General features: G+C 39.8%; 3 protein-coding genes across 6 annotated transcripts in view; 1 reads left to right on the top strand and 2 right to left on the bottom strand.

Annotated features, from left to right (window-relative positions):
* The window catches only part of glra4b (glycine receptor, alpha 4b), a 17,492-nt gene extending 14,376 nt beyond the window's left edge, over positions 1-3,116 (top strand). Inside the window, exons 9-10 of the mRNA XM_066660504.1 lie at positions 1,099-1,202; positions 2,835-3,116. Coding sequence (XP_066516601.1) covers positions 1,099-1,202; positions 2,835-3,116 — 386 coding nt within the window. The remainder of the gene's footprint in view (positions 1-1,098; positions 1,203-2,834) is intronic.
* A 4,299-nt stretch (positions 3,117-7,415) lies between these two features.
* On the bottom strand, positions 7,416-16,336 carry LOC136686365 (uncharacterized). 4 transcript variants are annotated; one of them, XM_066660094.1, is made up of 14 exons: positions 16,204-16,336; positions 15,386-15,721; positions 13,996-14,096; positions 13,608-13,914; positions 13,371-13,453; positions 13,219-13,271; positions 12,407-12,440; positions 12,190-12,254; positions 12,002-12,079; positions 11,086-11,417; positions 10,819-11,003; positions 9,970-10,142; positions 9,666-9,880; positions 7,416-9,173 (listed from the first exon to the last, which is right to left on the bottom strand). In XM_066660094.1, exons 1-14 carry the CDS (start codon positions 16,247-16,249, stop codon positions 8,938-8,940), a joined length of 2,244 nt encoding a protein of 747 aa, XP_066516191.1. In that variant the 5' UTR covers positions 16,250-16,336; the 3' UTR covers positions 7,416-8,937. The 4 variants fall into 4 exon arrangements, with proteins under 4 accessions (XP_066516191.1, XP_066516190.1, XP_066516189.1 ...); XM_066660093.1 differs by lacking the exon at positions 16,204-16,336 and having other exon boundaries at positions 10,819-10,949; positions 15,386-15,927; XM_066660092.1 differs by lacking the exon at positions 16,204-16,336 and having other exon boundaries at positions 13,611-13,914; positions 15,386-15,926.
* Positions 16,337-17,164: 828 nt separating this feature from the next.
* rpl36a (ribosomal protein L36A) lies at positions 17,165-20,255 on the bottom strand. The gene is made up of 5 exons (XM_066660095.1): positions 20,125-20,255; positions 19,477-19,582; positions 19,118-19,185; positions 18,460-18,582; positions 17,165-17,245 (listed from the first exon to the last, which is right to left on the bottom strand). Exons 1-5 carry the CDS (start codon positions 20,233-20,235, stop codon positions 17,225-17,227), a joined length of 429 nt encoding a protein of 142 aa, XP_066516192.1. The 5' UTR covers positions 20,236-20,255; the 3' UTR covers positions 17,165-17,224.
* Between the last annotated feature and the right edge of the window lie 835 nt (positions 20,256-21,090).

Below are 21,090 nucleotides of genomic sequence, written 5' to 3'. Positions count from 1 at the left end.
TCAGGGCACAACGGCCCACTGGGAAGAGGGAGTGTGTGTGTATGTGTGTGTGTTTGTGTCTATCAAAGTTACTCTGAGGCAGGTAAAGGTACACACACACACACACACACACACGCACGCAAACACAGCTCTACAGGAACAGTTAGACCAAGGCATCACACACAAACACAAACAATGTCTGATCCCACACACTTACTCACCAAGCACTGACCTGTACACAATATGTATACTCACACACACACACACACACACACACACACACACACACACACACACACACACACACACACACACACAAAGGCCTATCTCCAAGGTTTCAGGGGATGTTAAATATACTTCAAGTCATTTTGGAGAGACTTTTCCTAACCTTAACTATAAGTAATTCTAGCATCACCCTAACCCAAACCACTACTAACTTAACATTGACCCTAACCTTACACTGTTTTTAACACACAAACACACACACACACACACAAATCTACGAATATGAGTCCAAGCACAAAGTATAAATGTAAGATACAAAGATATAAATGTATTTTTATCAAATCAAATCACAGTTGAAGAGCTGGCGTATTTGGACAATAAAAAGCAGGCGTATTTGGACAGCTGTATGTTTCTGATTCAAATACAGGTAGGTTTCATCTAGCATTTCACACTTCCATATTTGACCCAGTGGATGATGTTGTACAGTTTCTCTTCACAAGACAAACTGCATCACTTTGGGACATGGCTTCTATAGCCACTTCTGTTAATTCAGCCTTTTCCGACTGCTTCCTTTAAGCATTTAGGGCTTAAACAACCCAATTTTTCACCTCTCTCTCTCTCTCTCTCTCTCTCTCTCTCGCTGTGTGTGTGTGTGTGTTTGAGCATGTGAGGTTCCCTGTGCTGCTTTGGGAATCTGAAGACCAGCTGAGGCATCAGGAAAGCAGTCATCTACAGTCCTGTGTGTGTGTTGGGGTACACAGTGACCTCAATTCGGAGCTCCTGAGCTCTGTGTGTGTGTCTGTTTATATAGTTTGAATGGAGAAGAGGAAGTGAAAGAATTTTTTTGCTGTGTGAATAAATAATGTGTGTGTGTGTGTGATTTTCAGGCTTCAGCAGGTCAGCTTGGGGGAGCTGAGACAAAAGGAAAGAATAATGATGTCACGGGGACCACAGCGTCCTGCAGGAACACACAACGCCAGTGCAGCGCCTGTGCACGGGTAAAACACATACACACACACACACAATCTCTCTCTCTCTCCCCACCACACTCACTAATAAACAGCACACAGAGAAACACACAGACACACATTAACATCCAAAATCTTTCTCTCTCTCTCTCTCTCTCTCTCAGACACACACACACACACACACAAGTCTTAGCTAAGTTGATTACCCTGATACCCAGCTAACCAAATAATCATCCCGGCAAAACCAAGAACTCACTGCTAGTTTGCAAACTCAACAAAGTGTAAAGACTCTGTCTGTGGTCATTTTAGGGTTTAGCTAAAATATCGGGTCATTGAGGAGAATTCCACAGATGTTGGTAACTTGTATTTAGCTCTGTTTCCAGTTGCCCCCCTTTCACTAATTAGCTGCTCTGACTGAGCAGATGCTGTATATTAAAATCATCCAGTTAACAACTGCCCTTTGGTCAAAACCAGGTCAGTCAAGAAAGAGGCCAGTGAAGGCTAACATGACTCAGGGTGCAAGGCTCTGGTACACTCAGTCAAATGATTCTCATAAACACACACACAACCTCATACACACTGCATATACAGCGTAAAGACACACACACAAATTCAGTGCACTTGCTGATGTGTCATGCTGTGTCAGCTTCACATCACAGCGCCACATGGAGTGATTATAAAAATGCCCATTAGCTTCATAATCAGTGATTGGAACAACCCCCCGAAGTCCCTCTCCATCCCAATACTTCCCAACACGCAAACACTGCTCTTTTTTTTGCATCACAGCTCTGAATGCTAGCATTAGCCTCCAGCTCAGATCCACAGTTATTGTCCTGTAGCTTGTTTCTGACAGGCTCTTATTTGTTAGTGTACTTGTATGAAGCATTCTCTTACGTCTAAACCAGAGATTCCTAGCCACAGTCCTGATCCTCCTGCAGGGCCCAGGTTTGTGTTTTCTTTCTGCTAACACACCTGAGTCACAAGCTAATTATAGCCAAGTCAGGCATCAGAATTTGCTAAAGGCTAAAAAGCAACCAAGCATGATTTATAATAGATACGTTTACTTGGACTGGGTTTAATTTGTGACTGAGAGGGCTGTAACAGCCAATGTAGTGATATGTAGTGTGTGATGGAGTAGTTCCTCGACGGGTTTTAATGTTCTCCTCCAAGCATATTGAGCTACAATTACACAAATGGGTCACAGTACCTACTCTACTGGACTCTACTTTCCTCTCTCGCTGGATTCTTTCATTGGCCACTGATCCAAGGAGCATTTGTAACTCTTCAAAGGACTGTGGCGTAATTTTATGAGCTGCTGTTGTGAGTTGGATTAAAAACAAATGTGATCTCTGCTGTAGTTTATGGATTATACAGATGGCAGGTTTGTGCAGGATGTCTGCATTGTGTGGTGTAGTGTGATGACTCTCTCTGGCCAATCTGCAAGGTTTACACATCATGGTTTAGTACCTACTCGGCTGACTTGGAACATTTTCAGGAACCAGGACCAAATTTAACTAATGGAAAAGAAAAAAGCTAAATAGAGTTGAGTAGAGTAGAGCAGAATAGTGTATGGAAGAAGCAGTGGGAAAGCACCATAATTTATGCCAGTTTGAAATATAAGATCATATTGTTGAGAGTGTTTTTGTTTGGCTGTTCTTCCAGGAGGAGCAAATGGCTCAGCAAAATCAGGATTACTTCTTTCCTGCTTACGGTCTGGAAACTTTCCTCTCTGGAGATGGACCCCTGTCTGAGACTGCCGCCATGTTCGCTGGTCTTCCTCCTGGCCACGCCCTCTTCGAGATCCGCCGACGGTTTATTGACCGTGCCAAGCGCATCGACACCATCTCTCGTGCCGTCTTCCCCCTCAGCTTCCTCATCTTCAACGTCTTCTACTGGCTCACCTACAAAGTGCTTCGCAATGAGGATCTTCACCCCGTCCTCTGAGGGGTGCACTGACCAAAGGCTCGGACAAACACAAACAAGCCCCTTTTACACCGCACAGTTTATCCAAGGTCACCATTCAAGTTCAAAGCTCTTGGGGTCCTCAAGAGTTTTGTAACTAATGCCCACACAGTTTCAATGTAAATATGTCCATTTTGAATTCAGCATGGTTGGGATATCACAACCAAAAAGACATTTTAAAAACCTTCCAAAAAAGTTGCATGCATCTGAAAGGTGCGGCACTGGGTATTTTTTTTTATGTCCCTGAATATTTCAGGCCAATGTCAGACTAGACAATGATCAGTGAAATGTGATTGAAATCCCATTTAATTTAAAGAAACTGGCAACAATGAGAAATTCCTCATCTCATATCTCCAGAGGGAATTTTTTCAGAAGCTAAACTTCGATCGTTTCAAGTCTGGTCATTTTGACAAGCAGGTTCATGTTTTCAACCAATAGCCCTGCTGGTTTGGTAGCAGTGACCTGAAGGGATGAAGCTTTGTACAGCAGCACTGTGGATACAAATGGGAGGAAATGCTTATTAAAGCCATGTGTAAGCATAACACTTCATACAACTCATACAAGGTTGAACCATGAGGCGTCCTGCAAATATCTAGTATGACTACGTCTTTAGACAGTTCCAGAATACAGGCAGCCAATAAGAAAAGATTACATTTGCATATAATCATCTTAAAGACACAGCAACAGAAACCACTTTCTTTCTACAGGATAATTGTTCATTCATTCATTATCCGCTTATCCAGTTCAGGGTCGCGATGGGTCCGGAGCCTACCCGGCTTCACTGGGCGCAAGGCGGGAAAAAATTAATTAAAAATTAATTTTACAGCATTAAACGACAGAGAAATAAGAAATATAAACAGAACAACAAATGTAGAGCATTTCCCCTTTAAGAGGCTAAGGGTATAAACAACTGTAATGTGAAAGGGGCTCCAACATCTCAAGGATTTAACTGATGCACTAGGAGTGCGAACAGAACAAACTGGACTTTCTGTTTGGCTCCCATGTCAGATACTGTAGCTCCCTTTATTCTGTCCAAGATGTCCGTCTGTGATGTCGAGTTGATCACTCCCATGATGTCTGTCTGTATGTTTTCTGATGATGAAATTTCTACAATGCCAGCCTACACTTATATAATGAGGTAAAAACTGATATGGAAACACCACTGAAATAAGTCAAATAAGTGTGTGGACATGAGAATGTGAGCCCAGGACACACCAACCCAACATACTCCCACATACACACTGGCAAAAGGTGCTGCACCTGGTTGTAGGGTGGTGCTTGAAAAATCATGATTCCTTTATAATTACGTCTGGAGAAAGGCAAACATTGCATTACAGCATAAGAACCATATCCCAGTTATGGAACATAGTATTGGTAGTATCAGGATTTAGGACTGTTTTGCTGCATCTGGGTCAGGATGGCTTGGCATTATTGAGGGAACAATTAAGTCTAAATTATACCATGCATTGGTGAACTTAGTCTTAAGTTAAGGTGGTATAATGCAGTATAATGAAATTTGGAGTCTGCTTTTAACCCATCCATTGCAGGGAACACACACACAAAATTAGGGTCAGTGTATATACACTGGTAGCCATTAGTGGTTAGGTAGCTTGCTCACAGGAACTTAAATCATGGATGTTGAGGGAGGTGAAAGTGCTGTTGCATCACTCCCTCCACCCCATTAGCCTGCCGGTCCATAGGGAACAAGGGCATTAATAGTGGCTTGGACTTGTTGTATGGCGAGTCTAATGTGGTACCACAAGCCAGCAGATAGACCTTTTTCGGACGTGAACCCTCAGCAACAACACAGCTCGCCCTGCAATTTAAGCATTTAACACATTGTAAACAGTGAACTAGGGTAAACAAGGGTGCAGCAATGTAAATATAGCAGCTTCCCAGAGTCCGAATTGGCTCATACCTCCCAACAGTCCATGGCTGACGTCAAAAGATTTTAATATCATTCCTTTAATTGGATTCTCTTCATCTATTTTCAGGTTGAAATTATACAGAAATATAAAGGATCACAAACTTTCAAGCACTACTGAAGCTGTTTGGACGTCTCCACAAATTTCTCCTCTGTTCGCACAAAAGGTTCATATTGGTTCTGTAGTTAATTTTCTGCACACTCAGCAACTGCTGGTGTAGATTTTTTGGTTCCTTCAGGGTTTTTTCCTTTTGTCCTATTAATTTTTTTCCAGATCGTCTAGACCTAAAGGTTTCTTTTTTTTTGTAATAAATCAGAGTCTGTATATCCCTGGGCTTTAATTCTACTTTGTAAGATAAAGTGTGTTCATGAAACAAGTCAGTGAAACCGGAGCACATGATTCACTTTACAGAATGCACAGGCCAATGGACCAGCAGAGAGTGACATTGTGATGGCGATACAGTGCTGTGCAAAAATCAGAGATCTACATTCTTGCATGCAGGATATATCGTTTTGAAAACTATAAAAATATGAAGAAAGTAGAACACCTAACAACCGTGCATTTACTGGTACTGGCACCAAAACGGTAAACCAATCAGATAAACACCCCCTAAAAGTTTAATCTCTGAGAAAGAGGATGTGTCTGCGCTTCCAGTGTGAGAAGAGCAACTTCACACCATGGGTCAGAAAGGACGTGTAGGTGTAAGGAAGCTATGTGAAGAAAAGGAAATGGACACAAATTAAAAATATTTGCAGAAAAAATATAGAAGCTGGTGATATTTCTCAGAACAGGCTTCAAAATCATTGAGTGTGTCTGAAAGATTCTAGAATCACGAAAATTAAACCAGCACCTGAGACTGAACTGTAGAGGAATAGCTGCAGATTTCTGTGAAAAAAAAAACTGAAAGTGAATGAAGGGTGGATTCTGGGAAAAGTAAATAAATAGTTTTTGAGGCTATGATATAAATTCTGTTAAATATATTTTCTGCTTTTTTCGTTAACAATTTAAATGGTTAAGACATAAATAAGGAATAGTCTCTGACTTTTGCACAGCGCTGTATGCATCAGGAAACTAGGTTTAATAATGACATGAGTTTTTTTCACCACCTGCTTATACGTGCGTGTTGAGAAAAAAAATTGCAGTGAATGGCTGTGTATTCTTTATTACTTTCAGAAGATTTTGAGTTCTTTTTGCCACAAATAACTTGTGTTTTCTTCATTGTAATTTATTATAAATTAATTATGGAATTGTGAAATAAACTCTGGTTGACAGTTAAAATCAATGTAGTTAAACACTGCAACACACTAACAGTCCAAGCACAGTGAAATATATTAACCTTAAACACACAGGGGACCTGTGTACCATCAAATTAAACACACTCACACTGTGACATCTATCTTTCAGTCATCTTTTCTTTAGTTACGGCACACGCTTGGCTAATGACTCCGTCCTTCATCAGATCCGAGCCCTTCCTGAGAAATAAAACAAATCCTACAAAGATGACGTGAATGAACAGAAAAACAACCTGAATGTCTCAGAGTCACTTACACTCTGTACACAACAGTACCTCTGCAAATATCAGCACAAAACACTATCTCAAAACCAGTTACTTTACACAAGAGCGGAAAAAGCAGGAATGTGGGGGAGGTTAAACGCATTAAAACCTATGGAACTTTTTAGGCCTATACGTTCATTACATTTCTAATACATGAACAAACGTAAGTGTAAATCGATGACTACGTACAAAAACTCTTTGGTTTACACTCATCATTGGTTAAAATGCCTGGTCTGTGCTGCCAAGCTCGTTAGCTACAAATGTAGGAATCCACCAAAAGATTCCAGCTTAAAGTGAACCATATAAACCTTATAACTCTAAATTTATTATTTAGCTTACATCTTATTTCTAACAGCTATATTATTTATTTAGGACCTGAGATATTGCACAGTATGAGCATATTCCAAACATTATGTGTATATTTAATACTATATTTCATACAAATATCACCAGCAACAGAAGACAAGAAAGTAGTTAAGTTTAAAAAAATTAACAGCATGAGAGCACCAACCTATCAACCGATCTTAGGATCTCTCTCTAGTTCAATTCCAGTTGTGGAGAGATGACCTCTGCCTTGGCCTAGGGTCACTCTCCCTCTCACAAACAGGCTTTTCTGTAAATGGGACAGCATGTCACACTATCTTTAATCAGTGTGAGCTAAGGGGCTACAGCTGTGTGGGGTTTCCCCGAGGAGACACTGCTGCTGCTGCTCTGTGCTGCAAAGGAGCGAAAGTCATTTTTTTAAACCAGAAAGTATCAACAAACATTTATGAAAGCAATCTTTAATTTTTAGATTTGCCGTCCCTGAATGAACCAGTTTTGTACAAAATGTCTGACACATCCAGGCCATTTGGTGAAAATGAACATTTTGGAGGAAATAGGCATGTCGAGGGGAGCCAGTTGAGGTGGTTCAGGCATCTGGTCCGGATGCCTCCTGGCCGCCTTCCTGTTGAGGTGTTCCGGGCATGTCCAACGGGGAGGAGGCCCCGGGGCAGACCAAGAACACGCTGGAGAGACTACATGTCTCGACTGGCCTGGGAACACCTCGGTATACCCCCGGAGGAGGTGGAAGCAGTAGCTGGGGAGAGGGAGGTCTGGGTTTCTTTACTCTGACTGCTTCCCCCGTGCTTGACCCGGATAAGCGGTGGAAAATGGATGAATGGATGAGATGAACTGCGCCTCTCCTTGGTGGTCAGCAAGAGTAGCCGGTTGCAGTTGGGAAGGGAATGGAGGAAATAGCCGTCAACATGGACAGTAGCCACCTGCAGCCCACGTAAGTCCTGGCAAATCTGGCGGAATTTCATGACATGACATCATATTCAAAATATTACAGGAAATAAACTAACTCTGAGAGAGATCATGACAGTATTACTGTACATTCAGAGGATTTAAGAGAGGTAATTAGGATTTACATTTCAGAACTAAAAGAAACAAACGTGATTTCAGCTGAGCTTCTATAGCCAATGATAATTAAGCTCTGTCCTCATCTCTCGCGCAGCTCCTTGGGAGCCTGCAGCTGCCTCGCACTCGTGAGATTATAACGTCATGGCGTATCGCAGGAGCAGACTGAAGTCAGACAGAAAAATAACCAGCATGCACCGCACCAATACAGGCAGCGATCGGTCTGTGCAGCACTTGTTGAAGTCAAACAAGCCTAATGGCTAATCGCTTGACCATTTTGTGCTACTTAATACCTTGTGGTAATTGTTACACACTGTATTCTTAAGGAAATGAGGACTTTAACTTGCCCTACTTCAACCTGTCAGAAACTCAGAGAGATGCCCCGCCCACTCGTCTGAGTCTGTCCAATCACAATGATGGACCTGTGTTTAAACGAGAGCACAAAAATTAGGTTAAATGCAGCACAGCAGAGTACTGAGTAAAAACTGAGAAATCAAGAACCGAGCTAAAACGGCTAAAAACCAGAGCTTGGGCTCCTCGCTCCTCTGTGCTTGGGTCGGAAGTGAACACGAAAGGCTTATTATCATTTCAGGAGCTGAAAGCGGTCATTCTGAACAGGGAGGGGGGGTGTTGCTGTGAAGCTTGTGGGGTTTTGACCAAAGCAGGTCACAGACATTTCATTAAGAACCAGAACTGTTTCTGAGAATATGTGACTGCTGATTAGTAATGACAACAAACAGTAGCAGTGTGTATCACATTTGTTAGCTTTACTGTAATACTGCTAAGAGAAAATATGTACATCTTTAATGCTGAGTGAAAGGAAAACAGTAGCTAAGCAGGGTTATAGTATGTAATTGTTTATGACGATAGTGTGAGGATTTCCTTTTTTGTAAACTTTAGTAAATGAAACTAAATAAAAATGTTAATGATGGCCAAAAGCTGGTGAGTTTTGTATTCCAAAGTCCATGTCTGCTTTGAACTGGTCATAAGTCTTAGAGAAGGGTATTCTTAGTGTGTTGGAAGAGGTGTTTGCGACAGGGAAGCGTGAAGCACCCTCAAACAAAAGCGTTGGCTGTGGTTGGATCCCAGATGGCGGGAGAGTATTTAGTCCTGTTGCAAACATCAAGATTTCCTCTAGTGAGGTATTGGTATCTTGCTCTGCAAAAAATAGAATGAATAATGTTTACATTACCTTACATGTGTATAAGTGTGTTACAAATATTTTCCAGAAAAGGCCACTTTAAAAACTGTATTGAGTGCTGGTGTTAAAATATGTATTTTTCAAGCTTTTTGTGTAACATATTATTGTAATTCAAAATTTAAAACTGTTACTTATAGTAACTGATGTGTAGCTGTAAAAATAATCGTCATTTTATTCAACAAAAAATAACCTAAAATGAAGTATTAATATGCTACATATATGACCGCTAAAATCAAATACCCCTTTTTTGATTCCTCTAAACCATAACTCACATGTACTTTTGGATACAATATTATTATCCCCAAATACACTTCATTTTCAGGTTACATTTTGTTGAATACAATGGTAATGGACAGTTACCATTATATGACAAAAGAGTGGGAGGATGAATTGCAATTATATATTACACAAAAAATGTTTTTAACTAATTTGTACAGCTACTATATTGCCTTCAGTGCTGAGCAGGTAGTCTCTCCAGTATCCCAGCACTCTGTTCTCTTCCTGTCTCTGGGAGCTGCCTTCTGCGCTGAGCTGAACTTCAAAGATAGCCTCTAATGATGCAGACGACAATCTGATCTCACTGTAGCACATAATTGGTCTGAAAGTTGATGTGTGCTCTTCCAGAGCGTGTATAACACCCAGAGTTGAAAGTCCATCACGGAATCTGGGAAAGAGTCAGTCACTCATATGCTTTATCAAAAATAAAAGGCTACTGAGAATAAAATAACAAATAATAGTGGGTACACATACTACCTCTGAATTGAGAAATGATTCCGGTAAATAATGTACCAGCGCATGAAATCTTGAATAATGCTGTGTTTTTCTTCTAGGCTTTCAGGGTCCCGAAAACACCCTGCAATCTGCAGCAAGCTGGAATGTCTGTCAACTGAGCTCCGTAGTTCATCTAGTGTCTGTGCGTTTGCTATCTGGGGTAAACAAAGCCACAATACAGCAGATAATTAATCAAATAAAAGACATAAAACTTGCACTAGATATCCTTTCCTATACTATCAACACATTTCTGCTCCATAAAACAAGCAACACCCTTTTGAAATGCCTTTTGGTATTAAATAATGTATTAAAAGATATCTGCAATAAAAAAAATAAATACATAAAACAAAAAATAATAATTCATGGAGTCATGGCTCATATTCATTTACTGTCCCTGGATCTGGAAGCTGGTCTAGGATGAGATCCCTCTGATAATTACTATGACTTACTACTGACAAGAACAGATATTAGGTCAGTGCTCCTGCAGGAAGAGATTTCTGACCAATAAAGCAACACTAGGCAGTATTTTTACTTTTAAACTCACAGCTTCAAAATCAATTATACAGTCCAATGGGCTGCAATAGGGAGAGCTTCTGTTGTTATTTTCTGGGCTCAATACTGCAGACACTGCACTATGTAAATATTTGGAGGAGGGTAGGAAACCACCCCGCAACTACCTCACACTCCCAATGGATTCAAGGACAGCGCTGTAAACGTGAATAACACTCTTTCGTTGTAGAGGAGCCAAGAAGCAACACCCCACACTCCTCACAGAGAGGGGAGGATCCCACCCAGGACCCAGAGACCCTGTGTGACCTATGAGAGTGTTACCTCTAGAAGTGAAGGCCTCATCTGCTCATCAGATATATCTTCTACTGTGGAGGAAAACGCAGGTATTCCTTTCCCAGCAAGATAATGGTACAGTTTCTCTGAGAGGAACCGTGGCCCAGGGCCTCTGTGAACTAAACAGACTGCTATCATCCTCCCAGCCATGAAGTATTCATCCTCTCTGGCAGCTGTGTGTGGAATTTTACAACAGCTGTGAGCAAAATGAAGAGTGCATATATTATCTGTGACACTAAAAGGTACAAGATTTACCATCAGGATCAAATGTGAGAAATCGTCTGTTCTCTGGGCCTTCGAAGATCCTCCGTGTTTTTAAGCAGGCCATTAAGAGAGTCAGGAACTCTCGATTGGGATCACCTCTGTGTACTGCATGTTTTCTCTGACGTTTATCTTCTGTGAATTTCACCACAATGTCACGCGCCGGGTCATAGGAAGCACGTCTGAAACCTCGAACGGCTCCCTCCCACACGTTCGCACGGTTTACGATAAACCTGCTGCAAGAAGTTCTTATGATCCGGGCAGAGAGCTCTGACAAAATGTCTTCAGCGGTCCGTCCACCTGCGCTGTAAATCTTCACTGGCTCCCTATGAAACACAGCATCCAGATAAAATTCTTCTGCTCACATATAAACATAACCATGCTTCCACCTGCCTCTCTGACATTCTTAAGCCTTACCAATAATGATGCTCAATGATATCAGAAATAAATCTGTATCAGCAGATAAATGCTTTTTTAAAAATTAGCACAAAGGCAGAGCTGTAGCTATTATTTCTGTATCACTGCACTGTTTTATAATTACACTGCTAAATAATGATAATAATAATAATAATAATAATAATAATTTAAAAAACAGCAAACAAAATGTCCATAACAAATTTCTCAGGAGACAGTTGAAAGGAAAAATATGCAAATCAATGTTACATTTGTCTATAATATGAATTAAATAACTTGCTAATGGAATCCTTTTGTTATTGTATTTTTTTTGTCGTTTGTCTGGTGATGTTACTTCTTCACTTAAATGTATTCTTTAAGGGTCTTTGGGACCTAAAGGTCTATACATATGCCATCGTTATGATTTTATAATTATTAATAAATTAAATTATAATTATATTAATAATAACTAAATAAAGATGACTCGAACACCATGATCAACATTAAGGGTATTTACCTTTTGTTCTCTGTTTCTTCATTTACCCCTTCTGAGTCTGAACCACTGTCAATTACTATTGGTGCAAACTCACTAGAGCTGCAGTAAGAAGTGAAGGAAAATGTTAGTCATTGGAGAAAATCGCCATCACAAATCAGGTAATATTAGAATAATCTTTGTAAGACACTGATTTCACATACATAGCTTACCTACTGGTATCACTTTGGTCCAGGTCAGGCATCACACTGCCCTGAGCTCTCACATGTGTCCTCCCCTAGTTTCAAAGAGTCAATATTACAGTTAAGCTAAACACTTTTATCAGCAGCTATACATATAAAGTATTACAAGTAGCTTGTTAACTGCTGTAATGGTAAATATAATATCAATTGGTAAGCACAATACTTTCCAAAATAAAGTGACTCTTACCTGTTCATTCAAAGATTGGGAAGGTCTGAGAAGTCTGTAATAAAACGTATATAGAAATAATAATAAAAATAACAATAAAATATTAAATTAAATAAATACAATGTTTTTAGGAAGAACAAAGAGTTTGAAGCAAAGCCAATGAAACTAGAAAATAATACAGTGGAAAAAATATGAACTTTGCTATATATTAGTATTAATATTGTTTTTACAAGTTTTACATGTTGACAGGTAAGCAGTACTTTCATTAGTGGTATATAATGCCACCTAGTGGGGAAATGTCACATCTATCTGTGTACTTCTTTTCCAGTCAAGGTCCACAAATTAAACAGAATTAAAATAAGTAGTTACGAAAATATACTACACTCTCCAGAAAAATAAATTCCTGAAATGTAAAATAATTTCATCCTTAGCATTACATTTAGAAAGCAGTAGATGGATTTCACGTTCAGCTGCTTAAAAAGACAAGGCTGGAAACTGAGAAATAATGGAGGAGCACACTCCGGAGTAAAACATACATCAGTAATATTATTTAAAATTATTATGGTATACAATCCTACAAGATGCACTGACTGTTAATGATCTGGAAAAGCATAAAGGTAAAGTACCTTAAGTAAAAAGAAAGAGCAGACAACTTGCTTAATTCTACAAAACACAAGTCTGAAAGGAGATTTTAGAAGTGGTTTGAGCTACAGATTCAGCTCATGTCTTGATTGTTTTTACAACGATTATATATTATAATGTGACTAATATATTAATTGCTCATTAATTGCTTACGAAAGTCCTGTATTCTGTCTAAATCCAGAGTTGTTTACCTGTCTGTTTTCTCAGTGGACGGTGCGCTGGACTGACCTGGAGATTCCCAAAGCTGCAGAAAATACACAAATGAAAGAAAATATTAATCTAATCTTACTGTATATAAATAAATTCAGGGAAATTTAAATGAACAGCAAAGAGTGAGGCGTACCAAAGTGTTGGAAATTGGACCATGTTCAGATGTCATCTGTACTTGGACCTCGACTTCTGAGCTTGAAGTGTTTTCATGGCAATCTTAAAAAGATTTAAATGATTAGATGATGTGATTGATTCAACTAAAATGTATCTGCTTTTCTTTTTCAAATTTATCTGCATTTATTTGTAATAAGACCTAAAAATTATAATACAGCTGGTAACCATATACAAGTATAAATATATAGTGTCTTACAACCCAAGAACTCCTGAAGTTTGCAGATGTAGAGTGTAATCCGCTGATATGCCTTCCCCACCCTTTCTTTATACCGCTGAATAGTGAAGGACTTGTCTGTTCCAGGGATGCTATTGATTTCAGAGCCATCAGGGTAAAGCATTATGTATGGACCATCTTCCAGGTCCTGGTTAACCTCTCTCTGTTTTTTAGTAGCAGCTTCCAAAAGTTGCTGGGAAGACCAATAGCGCTGAACATGGAGGAGCAGCGTCTTCCCTCTTACAGGTTTTAAGAGGCCACATGTTTGCTGCATGATACCAACATTAATCTGGAATGTAACAAGCAAAAACGTCAATGTAATTATATATAACAGTTGATAAAAATAGTATACGCATAAACACTCAACTACCTTAACTGTTGATCCCCGAGTCTTGGATTCGGATTGTCTTTTTGTACAGAGAAATGTTCTTTGTTCTTTCTTTTTTCTTTTTCCATCTTCTCCAGCGCTTCCTGTTAAATAAATAAATAAATAAAATATACCTTAATTGTACATTGGGCTGGAAAATAATTCTATATTTATCACAAAACTGTTTCAATAACAGTTGAAACTAAAATTATATGACTCAATAACAATAAACACATTTTCAATATTAAATATATTATTACAGCATCTATCAGCATCTATGACTGATTTCATTACAGTGCCCTGCTGTCAGTTCATTCCACTCAAAATTAGCTTAAAAATAAAATTAACAAAGCCAAGAGTTTTATGTTTGACAGTGATATCATGTTTATTTTTACTTCTTGCTAGTTTTCTGTGGCTTTTATATTGTTAATATCAGTATCAGAATTATGTTATTTAGGGTGACCAGACGTCCTCTTTTACCCCGACATGTCCTCTTTTTAGACTTAAAAATATCCGGGCCGAATTTCACAAACGTCCGGGATTTTGTTTTTCTAGAGTTTACATAGAACTTCGAGAAGCGTTTCGTTCACAAACTAGTCACGCCCTCCCCTACTCCGATTGGTTCACTTGAGTGAAGAGGGGGAGTTGTGAAGTAGCCTTAAATCTTCTGATTGGACGGTCTGACTGTAGAGCTAACGTCATTGGTCGATAACCTTCTCTGTAAACATTTAATTGGTCAGTCTGCACGTCAGTAGTCCTTTTTTACGTCAGGCAAAGCTCATGTACCTACCCTCATCTCGAGCAGCTATGCCGAAACGTAAATGTAAATTCACGGATGAATTAAAAAAGAAATTCCCATGTTTTGTGTAGAAAATAAAGATGTAAAGGACCTAAAAGTACACATAGGTTCAGCTAAGCATACAACGGCAGTGAGGAGCGTGACCTCATCACTCCATCCCTACCTAAAAGTGAATATATATATATATTTTGGCCAGATAATCTAGCACTATCTTCGATAATTACTTCATTACGATCAAGCTCAGGGTGCATCAGCACAAGGGCATCTTGTGCCTGGAAAACCTGATGAAAATGCACTCGGGACTGTCTGTTAATGCTTTTCAACCAAAAGAACTTGGTGCTCTCCAGGAAAGCTATGTATTGTAGATAGTGTGTAGCCTGCTTTGCCACTGGTCAATGCTTTAAAGTGTGACCGGGGAATATGTGACCCCTGTTGGCTAAGTGGGTGAACTACAATAATAGATATGTACTCTGTGAAACTTCCAATTGTAACTTTAAGAGTTGTGTTTCTTTCTAGCTTGTGGTGTAACGGTTATATAATAAATAATAAATGCTTCCAAAAAACCCTCAGTTTACTAACAGCCGTTTACCTCACCGTCACGTGTTGAATCCCTGGAGCCCAGCCACTTCTCAGGGTACGGGTGGTCTTCCGTGGGTCTCCTGTCCACGAAATGGAAGGAGCAGACGTACGGTCGCTTCGGGGGCTTCTGCAGACCCAAGGCTTGGTTCCAGAGCCGGAGAGCCCCCTCGCTTTTCGGGGGCGGATGGAGGTCGTAGGGTGCCGTACATCCACATTCCGTCCTGCTGAGCGGTCTGTGGTCAAAACACTCCTGCTCCAGAAACAGCCTCCGCTTCTGCCAGCTGTTGTGGCACCCCCGAGCTGCACAGATGGTACCGGTTTTCCGAGAGCTCATGAGTCGTGGTAGAGTCACTTTGACCCAAAAAGAAAAAGGAAAACGGGAGCTTAACACAACAGGAAACGGCTTGGCGGAAAACTTGCACAAAACAAGCCCTGTCCCAAATGCACCTCTACGCCCTTCCCCAAGTCTACACTTCAACAACATGCCGAGTCTAAAGGGAGCAAGACCTCCAGGAAGTTACATTCACGTGTTAAACGTCCCTCTCTGGCCGTAGAAGAACTCCTAAACACTCATCTCTGCTCAAATAACAGGTATAAATATATTCCCACATGTGTGTGTGTGTTTTGTTTGTTTTTTAACATCCAGAGTCGGTGACTATTGTGGCTTTTTAGGTGAAATACCTAAACGCCCTTATACCGTAATGTTCAGCAATATGTATGTGGCCATACCTTCGGACGCAGCTTACATCAATTCCTCGTGTCTTAGTTTAATTCATAGATCTGTATGCAAGTAGTGAAGGTTTAGATTAAAAATTACATATATATATACATACACAATTTTTTGTAGCTTTTATCTTTACAAATGAATAATCCATTCATTGTCTGTAACCGCTTGTCCAGGTCAGGGTCGAGGTGGGTCTGGAGTCAACCTGGACTCACTGGGTGCTGGGCAGGAACACACTCTGGAGGGTACGCCAGTATGGAGGTATATTGGGGGAAAACCTACGTGACAGTGAAATTTGTAGTTGTAGAAAATAGTCACGTGTATCCATAAATTTGAAGTCACAGAGAAAAATCTCGAGTTGCAAACCTGCAGATTTTTTTCCTCTCCCACTAATACAACTTAACCGTTACATCTTCACAAATTCTTCATTGCAGGTGCACAAATCCAAAAAAGTACAAACATCATGCACGTAGTTTGTTGCTCCAGTTGCAGCAGGAAATATGTTGCAAAACACATTCACACACTTCTATTAAACATGCACAAAAGTTGCACATTTCCAAATCAATATGTGAATCGGTGTAATGCGAGTTACACGCCTTTTTCCCCCCCATAGACATAAATCAGTAAATACACCTGCTTGAATCTGCGGCTACAAGTCACAAATGTGGTCTTTTCCGCTCTCAAGTGACATGTTCCACTCACTCAATTTTGCACCAAATATCTCAAGTCGGTATGGTGCAAAAGTCATTTGTGCATCTGTAGTGCCAGGGGCGGGCACTGTTCAGAGATTGGATATTGGTCAGGTTTCTCTAATCTCTGAACAGTGTCTTGCCCACAGCTCTAAGTTACTTTTGTACCATACTGACAGATATTTGGTGCAAAACTACGCACACGAAAGTTGTCATGTCTGAGTGGAAGACCGCATGTGTGACTAACAGCAACAGATTCGAGCAGGTGTACACAATTTAATCTAAAAGCCTCCAACAATGGTTATAGATATTTCAGGTGCTGAAATTCCTCAAGTGAAAATGTGAAAATGAAAGTGCAGAATAAAAGCAGTAGTCAGTTCATTTATTTATACAACTTTTATTGACTGATGGAATACCACAAAACACAGTCCATGGCCCAGCTTAGAACTGGATGACCTGGCCCTATGAAACAGAGAGAGGGGAAAAACAGAATTAGTTTCAATAAACACAAGACGAGATTTAGTTTATAGCTATTTTAAACTAAATTATAAATGTTATATTAATCAAAAAATGTGATAAAACAAGCACAAGAGGGATTTAAAGAAGTTCTACACAAATTACAACAGACCAAAGCATTTCAACCACCAAATCACAAATCCCTAGAAGTCCTCAAACTACATGCACAAATTGAGCGCCGAAACCTATATGGAGTCGTTCTAAAGCTTCTCAATACAAGTCGAGGCCTGCACTGCACTAAAGACGAACTCCACAAACAGAAGCATGAACTGCACCACAACCTCATTAGCTTAAACCAATGCGTGAAACGTACATTTTCACTGAACAGCACCTGTTATGACCTCCTTGAACTGTGTTAAAAAAAAGCACTAAATTTGTATTTAAAACACCCATCTTTTCAGAACTTCTGCAAATCCAGAGGGATGCCTTGTATTATTCCGTCATTATGAACACGGCAGGAGACCACACAAACTCCCAGCAAAACTGACATGAACACCAACTTGAACATTTAAACTAACTTACTGGAAGCCTTAAAAGTATATGACCTTAGTCTAAACATAACTCTACTGTGAATGTGGCAGGAATTATTAACCTGTTCCATCCCAGGCCTCAAGATCCTTTAATAAAGACAACACACATTTCACTACAAATACATTCGCAACTGGGCATCATCCCATACAGCAATAAAATTTGAGATTAACAAATACACTAAGAGTATGACCTGCAAAAAGGGCACAAGGAATGCAAGACCTAGAATACAAGTTTTGGAAATCAAAACACCACAGGGAGGGGGAAAAAAATAAATAATTCATCATGCGCACTTAACTGAGCAACATTTCTATCACCCAAGTGAGTTTTGACAACAGCATAGAAAAGTCCTCTGGTTTGATGTCACACAAAAACATTGAACCACATGTTCCTCAAACCACTTCATTTACACACCTCAAAACTCATACTACAAGAATTTTGAGAGCGAATTAACACAGGACTGTTAACAGTAACAATTAATCTAACAGCAGCATTAGGAAAACACTTGACAGTCCACCGCAAGTGACGACCAAACTCATCAGAAAATCAGCCACAAAAATGATGCTGATGCTCATGTTGCTTGATTATTGAGGTAGTGTATTAAGGAAAAAAAAAAAAAAAAAAAACAATACCTTTCTCTTCTTGTCTCCACCCAACTCAAAGTGTTTGCATCTCTTAATGGCCAACATCCTCTTGGAGCGGCAGTTTGCCTCCACACACTCCAGTCTCAGCACGATCTTCTTTGTGGTTTTAGCCTATGGCCACAGAACACATTTCAATATCCATATATTCACAAACAATTTGCCTGTACAATAGCTTGCACTGTATAATTATCCACAGTAATAATCCCAGCAATAACTTTACATTAAGGGATTTCTTTAGACATTTAATGCCTTAATTTATTCCATTTACATTAGTCTGCCTTAATGGAATTGCGTTCTATATTTTGAATCTTCAACATACTACACAGTGCCTGAGGGTGCCAATGAATTTAATGAATTTCTCAAATGCAAACCCCTAAAGGTACTGTAATTTTCACAGGCTAGTTCAGGAGTTCAATCTAAAAACTCTTTAGATTTTATATTGTGTGAATGGCTTGTCCACACTTTCCTCCAAAGAAAGTAAGACAGCATTTAAAATCCACATTTAACCCAGTACGGGAGCTATGACAGTAAAATATCCAAAGAAAACAACAATATACAATGTCCAAAATGATTTGGTACAACACATGAGACACCAAGTGAGATTTGGTCAAGTTTCCAATGCCCCATGCTCTTGCCACCTTCCCACCTTTTTCCTGAAAATAGGCTTCGTTTGTCCACCGTAACCACTCTGCTTTCGGTCGTATCGCCTCTTACCTAAAACACACACATACACACAGATTGGTTGTTAAAAGACACTACATCTACTTACAGGCCTTAATCACAGCATGAGATGCCTTGGCTCTGAAAGACCCCAGCATGGACAAACTCTGGATCTCTCTCAGCTTCATAACATGCATTATCGCTGAATCTTAAAATCGATTTCAGAAGCCACTAATAAGAATATAAAGGTTTTATTCACCGTTTAGCATCATCAAATTTCAAATACAAGCTCCAAGGGTTGGGACTGCTTATTTAAAGCCCTTAAAACACAGAATAAACACTTACCCTGGGCATAGAGAGAGTCCTTGCCCTTCTTGTACTGGGTGACTTTATGAAGCTGGTGCTTCTTGCATTTCTTGCAGTAAGTCCTGCGGGTTTTCGGTACGTTCACCTGCAAATACAAAGAACAAGAGCTTTATTATGGATTAATAAATTCTTCTCAAAGGTCTGTGGATACGAGCCAGGTACATATGAGCAGGTAAAATTCAGTTTAAGCCAACAAATATACACATCGAAATTACGGCTCTACCACTTTTCATTCAGCGTGGCCCTGACTCCACATTAGCCACTACTACAGGCTAACGCTCCGAACAGCCTCTTAATAACTCAATAACACACATTTTACAGCAATAAACACATTCCACACCTGCCGATGGCGCTCGATTTATTCCATTTTATAACAGAACCCTGCTAAATATGTCCTTTTTTACCTTTAGCTCAACGCAGACCGTGGTTTGTTGAGCTAATGTTCCCACTACCGGCGAATGGGAAATTAACAATCATATTATACCTAAATCCGGTCAAATAAAGCCCGGACGCGGAGGCTGAGGTGTTATTAACCCGTATTTAAGGGTGTAATAATGAGGAAAATGATGATATTTAGAGGATTACACTGGATTTTTGATTGAAATCCTTCTCCTCAATTCTACATACCATGGCTGCCCTCGTAGCGCAGGAACGAAGAGGACGCGCATGCGCACTGCGCGGGTTTAGTGCACCAAGCGACGCAGCTCCGCCAAGCGGCCAACATGCGTAATACAGCATTGATACATAAAAACATAAAATAACTAGAGCTTAAAGCCAATTGGAACCCATTTTGAAAAATTTGCGGTTTAACTGTATAATTCTAAACTTGGGTGTTATGTAAAATGTTAAGCAAAGTTTAAATAAAAAACACAAAACAGATATATGATCAAACACAACATTTCAAAATGGGTTACCAGGAGCTTTAAAACAATAGCTTAAATACATAATACAACTAAAGTTTAAAAAATTAATTAATTAATTATTAAATTATAATTTAATTATGAACTTACTGACAATTCACATTCAAGTTGAGCACATTCCAAAAGGCTGTGGTCACATTTTCATTTAGATACAAAATATGTCATTGTATAATGGTTGTTTCTTTGTGAGACAAAACTACAGCTTTAGATTTTTGAAAATAAGTACAATTGTGGATAAGTTTTTTTTTTTTTAGATTTCTGTCCACTGACTCTGGATCCCAGCACAGTACATTGTCATCTCCTTCTGTCTGAGAACAACAGAGTGATGAGGTGGAGTGATGTCGATCAGCTGTACTCAGATCATCCAGAGAGATTTAACCGCTGGGCACAGGTGCTGTGTGCGGAGGGCTTGAGTGGTTGTTGTTAATGGGAGGTTGAGTGGAGCAGGAGAAGGGCGGGGTGTGTGTACATATCAGTCTCATATAAATGCATCCCCAGGGAGGGAAGGGTTAAGGAGTTTTTATTGGGACATAACAGTCAGTCCTGGAGTCTAGACCAATCACTCTTTCTGGCACAACAACATTCGGAATGACATCTCAGCTCCAGCGACCTCCAGAATAGAAGTGTATATGGATCACGGGAAAGGAATTTTATCCTTCTACAGTGTCACTGA

This window comes from Hoplias malabaricus, chromosome 2 (genome assembly GCF_029633855.1).
Source record: "Hoplias malabaricus isolate fHopMal1 chromosome 2, fHopMal1.hap1, whole genome shotgun sequence".
NCBI classification, from domain to species: Eukaryota; Metazoa; Chordata; class Actinopteri; order Characiformes; family Erythrinidae; genus Hoplias; species Hoplias malabaricus.
The sequence above is the reverse complement of the archived record's forward strand: the minus strand, read 5'-3'. Positions and strand labels throughout refer to the sequence as shown.